Source organism: Theropithecus gelada, chromosome 3 (genome assembly GCF_003255815.1).
Source record: "Theropithecus gelada isolate Dixy chromosome 3, Tgel_1.0, whole genome shotgun sequence".
In the NCBI taxonomy this organism is placed as follows: Eukaryota; Metazoa; Chordata; class Mammalia; order Primates; family Cercopithecidae; genus Theropithecus; species Theropithecus gelada.
Window position 1 is genome coordinate 9,724,777 of NC_037670.1, and position 7,831 is coordinate 9,732,607.

At 41.1% G+C, this 7,831-nt stretch overlaps 1 protein-coding gene across 2 annotated transcripts in view; it reads right to left on the bottom strand.

Annotated features, from left to right (window-relative positions):
* The window catches only part of LOC112621235 (nuclear envelope pore membrane protein POM 121C), a 27,027-nt gene that overhangs the window by 15,324 nt on the left and 3,872 nt on the right, over window positions 1-7,831 (bottom strand). For both annotated transcript variants that reach the window (XM_025380584.1, XM_025380583.1), the window contains exons 4-5: window positions 7,636-7,716; window positions 5,997-6,168 (exon numbers count right to left, since the gene is read on the bottom strand). In XM_025380584.1, the coding sequence (XP_025236369.1) occupies window positions 5,997-6,168; window positions 7,636-7,716 (253 nt within the window). The remainder of the gene's footprint in view (window positions 1-5,996; window positions 6,169-7,635; window positions 7,717-7,831) is intronic.

Consider the following 7,831-nt stretch of genomic DNA (forward strand, 5'->3'; position numbering starts at 1 on the left):
GGGGGGCAAAGAAAAAAAAAAAAAAAAAAAAAAAAAAAAAAAAAAAGAAAAGAAAGAAAGAAAGAAATGGCTGGGCATGGTGGCTCATGCCTGTAATTTCAGCACTTTGGGAGGCTGAGGCGGGTGGATCACCTGAGGTTAGGAGTTCAAGAACAGACTGACCAATATGGTGAAACCTTGTCTCTAACTAAAAATACAAAAATTTGCTGGGTGTGGTGGCATGTGCCTGTAGTCCCAGCTACTAGGGAAGCTGAGGCAGGAGAATCACTTGAACCCAGAAGGTGGAGGTTGCAGTGACCTGAGATTGCACCACTGTACTCCAACCTGGGTGACAGAGCAAGACTCCATCTCAAAACAAAACAAAACAAAACAAAAAACACACACAAAAAAACAATGGTTAGCAGTATCTACTGAAACTGAATGTACACATACTTTATTGTACTAAAAGACTTAGACAATTGTTTATAGCAGTATTTATGTATAATAATCCCAAACTGGAAACCCAAATGTCCAATGGCAGAATGGATAAATTAACTGTGGTTATATGCATAGTGTGGAACAGTATATATCAATGACAATGAATTACCCACCAGTACGTGCAAGAATATGGACAAATCTCACAAGTAAAATGTTAAGTCAAACACCAAAGAATGCACGCTTTATTTGCATTCATATAAAATTCAAAAACAGGGTACACTATAAAAGGTGCTAACAGGAAGGAAAGAAGGAGCAGTGATGGGGAGTGGGCAGGAGGGAGGTTTCTGGGTGATGAAAATGTTTTATTACTTGACCTGGGTGGTGGTTACAATTTGTGTTTTTCTGTGTATTATACTCTAGTAAAAAAGGCCATCTAAAGAGTGAGGCAAATTACACGACACAAAATGCTATGCAAGATGTAATGGATAAAAGAGAAAAGAAGATGCTTTTTAAAAAGCAAATACGCTATGACTCTGTTATGTAGAACAGTCAAAAAATTCTGGGTATTATGTGTTTGCACACAGTAAGAATGTTAACAATGGGTACCTACTGGATGGAGACTCAGATTGCTGGGAGAGGAATTTTACTTTTTTACTTAAAAAAGCCAAAACCAGGAAAGGTAATACTTGCACATTACAGATTCCAACAATAAGAATGTACAGTAGGCCAGGCGCAGTGGCTCACATCTGTAATCCCTGCACTTTGGGAGGCCAAGGCAGGCGGAATCACGAGGTCAGGAGTTCGAGACCAGCATGGCCAACATGGTGAAACCCTGTCTCTACTAAAAATACAAAAAATTAGCTGGGCTTGGTGGCAGGAGCCTGTAATCCCAACTACTTGGGAGGCTGAGGCAGGGGAACTGCTTGAACCTAGGAGGCAGAGGTTGCAGTGAACTGAGATCACACCACTGCACTCCAGCCTGGGCGACAGTATGAGACTCCATCTCAAAAAAGAAAAAAAAAAAAAAAAAGGTACAATAAAAAGTAAATTTCCTTTTTATCTCAGTAACGATTACCAGTTTCTAATATATCCTGTAAGAATTATCTTATGCATATTAAAAGATTTTTAAAAGCCCGAATAATAGAGGATACTATACAGTTCTGAGCCTTGTTTTTATGTAATTTCTTTTTGAGATCATTCTCATGAGTACTTATTCAGTTGCCTTATTCTTTTTCATAGTTACATAGTATATTTCAACTTACAGAAACACTGTAAGTTATTCAACCAGCTCCCTGAAAAGATAACATGTACATTGTTTCCAAGCTGCTGTTATTAAAACAATGTTACATTAAATCCTTGTATCCATTTCCCAGTATGTGTGTAGGATAAATTCCTAAAGGTAAAGCTGCTTGATCAAAGGGTGTGTGTATCTCTTATCTGGACAATTCCTGCCACACAACCCTCTAGAGAGCTGTACCAACTGACCCTCCCACCAGCAAAGCGTGAGGAGCCTGTTTCTTCTAGCACTGCACTTCTATGGTTTCTACTTTACGTTCAAAACTTTGCTTCCTTTGGAATAGGTTTCTCTACTATAGGAAAAACTGTCGAATGTGAGATTTGACTGTTAGCCCTTCAGAAAAATGGGTAAAGGATATGAACTAAGATTCATGGAAACAGAACTGAAAATAATCATTCAATATACGAACAGATGATCAAACTACTCATAAGGGACAAAAATTAGATACTTTTTTTGAGATGGAGTCTCACTCCGTCATCCAGGCTGGAGGGCAGTGGCACAAGCTCAGCTCACTTGACCTCCACCTTCCGGGGTCAAGTGGTTCTCCTGCTTCAGACTTCCAAGTAGCTGAGATTACAGGACACACCACCACGCCTGGCTAAATTTTTTGTATTTTTAGTAGCGATGGGGTTTTGCCATGTTGGTCAGGCTGGTCTCAAACTCCTGATTTCAGGTGATCCACCTGCCTCGGCCTCCCAAAGTGCTGGGATTACAGGTGTGAGCCACCGCGCTCGGGTACTTTTTTTTTTTTTTTTTTGAGACAGAGTCTCACTCTGTCGCCCAGGCTGAAGTGCAGTGCTGCTATCTCTGCAACCTCTGCCTCCTAGGTTCCTGATATTCTCCTTCCTCAGCCTTCTGAGTAGTTGTGATTCCAGGCATGCGCCACCATGCCCAGCTAATTTTTATATTTTTAGTAGAGACACGATTTCACCATGTTGGCCAGGATGGTCTCGAACTCCTGACCTCAGGTGATCTGCCTTCCTCGGCCTCTCAAAGTGCTGGGATTACAGGCATGAACCTCCACACCTGTCCTAGATACTATTTTTTACCTGTCAAATTGGTAAAAGCCCAGAGCTACAATAACCAAATCTGCTGGTGAGGCCATGGAGAAACAGTCCCTTCTCATACAACACTGAGGGGAATGCTGAGTGGTACATGCTCTGTAGGGGGATTTACCAATATTCAGCAAATTTACATGCGCATTTAACCTTAAACTTGGGAATCTGACTTCTAGGAATTTTCCAGAGGCAAAATTGCTAAAGGTGAAATGACATATGAACAAATGTATTCCTTGCAGCATTATCTGTGATAGCAGAAGACTGAAACAACCCAACCTTTGTCAACAAAGGACTAGAGTGCCTATCTAGTTGTAAGACAAAAGATGAGTTTCTGTGCACTGCTATGGAATGACCTCAACTGTATATTATGTGAAAAAGCAAGGCTCAAGTATGTATATACTGTCTACTACCTTAAATGTTAGAAAGCGGCGGTTTTCAGATACACTGATATGCGTATCGTTTAAAAAAGAACAACCAAGGATAATGAAAAAATAATAAAAATGGAGAGGAAGGAAAAATGCAGAGTGGAAAGGGATGGAAATTGAATTTTTGAGTTTATCTTGTTTTAGTGTATGTTTTTTTGAAACAAGTATTTTACATAATTTAAAACAGAACTATTTCAAAAAGGAAAACATAGAAATCCCTGTAACTTTCAAACATACTGAACAAATGAACCTCACTGTATATAAAGTTGGTGTACCAAAGAACAATTAACATTACTTTAAAACACGATATATTGATTCCATGTCCCTAGGATTCACAGAGGGATATAAAGACAAAATGAATCACAAACAATTCTTAAACTGACTACAGTAGTCTTAATAATGACAGTGTTAATAATGACACTGATACCGTTATTTGGAAATTGCATGGGCCAGGCGTGGTGGCTCACACTTGTAATCTCAGCACTTTGGGAGGCCGAGACAGGTGGATCACCTGAGGTCACGAGTTTGAGACCAGCCTGGCCAACATGGTGAAACATCATCTCTACTAAAAATACAAAAATTATCCGGGCATGGTGACGGTGCCTGTAGTCTCAGCTACTTGGGAGGCAGAGGCAGGAGAATCGCTTGAACTCAGGAAGCGGAGATTGCAGTGAGCCAAGATTGTACCACTGCACTCCAACCTGGGTGACAGAATAAGACACCGTCTCAAAAAAAAAAAAATTGCGTGTACTAGGATCAAAGTAACTATAAACCGACATTTTCAGTGTAATACATAAAAATATAAAACCAATTACATAGAAAATCCTGCCATAAATTTGAATTTGGAATATTATGAGTTAATTCTTTACATTCCTCTTTCTAGAGGATCTATCTTCTCTCTCCTAAACCTTAAGACTGTAGTCTCTACAGTTCTACATGGAAGAAACCAAAACTTTTTGAAGAAACAGCCAACTTCAGTATAGGCTAAAAAAGGACTTTGGGAAGGTGGGCAAAAAGCAATGAAGCTATCTGTCAAAGATGGCTGGGGTCAAAATGAAGGACACAGGAGCCAGTTTGGCTTCCACAGGCCAAAGCTGGAAAAGTTTGCATATCAAAAATAATAACTAGATATTACATAATATTAAGGCTAATAATTTAAGAGGGATAATGATATTACAGTTATTAATGTTCATTTATATGACTGTCAGAGCCTTCTGGGCTGATGAACTCGTCTCAAAATTTTCCTCCTCTCAAAAACATTTCTCCGTACATGCTTTACATCTTTTTGTCTGGCTGCTGCATACTGGGTACCCACTTATTAACAACCACTGTAATAGGTGCTTTTTAAATATTATCCTCAATCATTGCAACAGCACTTCAGAGATAAGAAAAAGAGATGTTATGTGATTTGTCTGCCCCAGACCTTATAGCTATTAGATGTCAGAGCCAAGCATTTTTTTTTTTTTTTTTTTTTTTTTTTTGAGACGGAGTCTCACTGTGTCTCCCAGGCTGGAGTGCAGTGGCGCGATCTCGGCTCACTGCAAGCTCCGCCCCCCGGGTTCACGCCATTCTCCCGCCTCAGCCTCCCAAGTAGCTGGGACTACAGGCGCCCGCTACCGCGCCCGGCTAGGTTTTTGTATTTTTAGTAGAGACGGGGTTTCACCATGTTAGCCAGGATAGTCTCGATCTCCTGACCTTGTGATCCACCCGCCTCGGCCTCCCAAAGTGCTGGGATTACAGGCTTGAGCCACCGCGCCCGGCCCAAGCATTTTTTTTTTCCTTTTCTTTGAGACACAGTCTTGCTCTGTTGCACAGGCTAGTCTTGAACTCCTGGGCTCAAGAGGTTCTCCCACCTTGACCTCCCAAAGTTATGGGATTACAGGCACGAGCCACCCCACCCAGCCTCAGAGGCAAGATTAGAACCTAAGTCTGTGCAGCAGCAAAGCCTGCTCTGTTCCCTATACTGTGCGATAATCCCTTTTCCAAAAAATCATGACCACTTGTTTAAAAACCCTGCACTCAATTCTAAATGCATACAGGATAAATCTCTTTTATGACCCAATACAACCTGGACTCAGTGTATCTTTCGAATCACCTTTCGTCCATTTATCTACATCATAGCTCTGTCTTGAATCAGCTCGCACACATGCACTGCTTTACATTCCAGGCTTTCTACTCCATTCCACTGGCCTATATTGATCACTCAATGATCTGTATTTTTTTTTTTTTTTTTTGAGACGGAGTCTCGCTTTGTCACCCAGGCTGGAGGGCAGTGGCGCGATCTCGCCTCACTGCAAACTCCACCTCCCGGGTTCATGCCATTCTCCTGCCTCAGCTTCCCGAGTAGCTGGGACTACAGGCGCCTCCCACCGCGCCCAGCTAATTTTTTGTACTTTTAGTAGAGACGGGGTTTCACCATGTTAGCCAGGATGATCTCTATCTCCTGACCTTGTGATCCGCCTGCCTCGGCCTCCCAAAGTGCTGGGATTATAGGCGTGAGCCACCGCGCCTGGCCTTTATCTGTATTTTCTATTAGCTTAGAGACAATTCTAATGTCTGACAGATAGAAGGTGATTAGCAAACCTTTGTTAATCAATTACTTTATTTAAAAAAATTTCTTTAAAAATTACTTTGTACAGACAAGGTCTCACACTATATTGCCCAGGCTGGTTTTGAACTCCTGGGCTCAAGCAATCCTCCCGCTTTGGCCTTCCAAAGTGCTGGGATGACAGGGCTAAGCTACCACATCGGGAATGCTGGGAATTCATGTCCCCCACATTACAAGAGCTGTACTTGTACCTGTGAGATGCCTCGAGTGGAGCTGTAGGAACTGGTAATGGCATTGCGGCTGGAGCTAGGGATGCCACTTGTGTAAGCGCTTGTCAAGGAGCTCATAGAAGAGCTTCGGGATCTCTTATTCAAGTGGTCATCTGAGCTCTGAGAATTGAGGCCTCTCTTCAGAGACCCAGGCCTGATAAAAGGGAAGAAGACAGATGCTTTATTGAAGGCAACATTCTTTTATGGTTTCATCCACGGTCATAACATCTTTCTTAATAAACATGAAGAGAATAGAATAATGCTTTTAATTTTTACTGTTAACAATCTGGCCAAATCTATCTGACAAAGTCAGTAAGAAAAGCCAAATATTTAAAACTTAAATGTATGATTCCATGTATAGAATATTCTGGAAAATGCATACCTATCTACAGTGACAGAAGGCAGATCAGTGGATGCCTGGGGACAGGGGTGGAATTGAAGTGAGGGATTACAGGCATGTGGGAACTTTTGGAGGTGATGGATGTTCATTATCTTACTGGTGGGATGGTTCCACAGGTGAATGCGTGTCAAAATGTCACATGCTTTAAACAAGTAGTTTATTGTATGTCAATTATACCTCAACAAAGCTGTTTAAAAAAATCAGAATTAAGAGGAACCCATCATTTTTCTAAACCTCCAACTGAAACAGAAATCTCCTATGCATCTTTCCTGTAGGACAGATATCCAACCTGTTACAATATAGACAACTCTCTCCTAGAGTGACCCACGTCAACCATGAACCAGTTTACTCTCACAGTGGATTATGATGTATTTCCTCTAACTTTCACCCACGGATCCTATTTGAAGTCAAACAGAGCAAGTTATTTTGCTTCTTTCAAGGGACAGTCCTTTGGTTTTTAGGGCCCATTATCCTTCCGTCACTTATTTCCTTATTCCCCCTGAGATTTTTCTGCTCTGGGCTAACACTTCCATAACTCCAAAACCCCATCATCCACCACCCCCACTTTGGGCTGTTGAAAATCTCCTTAACATTTTCGTTGCTTCACTGGGAATGAATTTCCGTTTGTGTACATCCTCCCTTGCAGTGCAGTACACTGATCTGACCACAGTGCTCCACGGACAGTGAGCAGAACTACAGAAGGCAGGAATACCACCTACCTGCCTCATTCTAGTCTTTCTTCTAAGAGCACAGACCAGGAGCACATTAGTTTTCCTGGTGGCCACATCACACTGCTGACTCAGATGAGGCATCTAAGTTATCCTAAGTCTTTCCGCACATACTTTTGAGCCACTTTTCTTTCCATCCAATTCTTCCTCCAATTTGTTTTTAAACTGATATGTAGAAATTTAACATTTAATTTCATACTGTTTTATCCACTGCACAAACTTCGCAATCCTTCTATGTGCTTGGTTATTAAATATATTTATAAAACCTCTTAGTCTCAGCATATTTCATCCATATTAATGCAAGAACATTAAAAGGAATTAGACAGAAGGCAGTTAATTGTGGAAAGTTACTCAAAGTGTTCCTAATTTCGAAGATGTAAACCTGAACTAATTAAGCAATGCAAAAAACAAACAGGAAAATCCATAGGGCAACAGCTCTGATCATGCCTTTTTTCCAAACAGTGGTATTTCATCCAGACAGACTTGTACGTACTTAGGCACAAAAGAAGCGGGGACTCCATTGGCCACCAGGGGCTCAAATGCTGAATGTCCACTGCCACTGCTATCATGGCGCCTGTGACAAATCAAAAAAGTCTCAATGAAATGACATGACTTTTTTTTGTCCCTTTAAAGTGTATTCTCACATTTCTGGGACCTTATACTACTTCTTTTTTTTTTTTTTTTTTTTT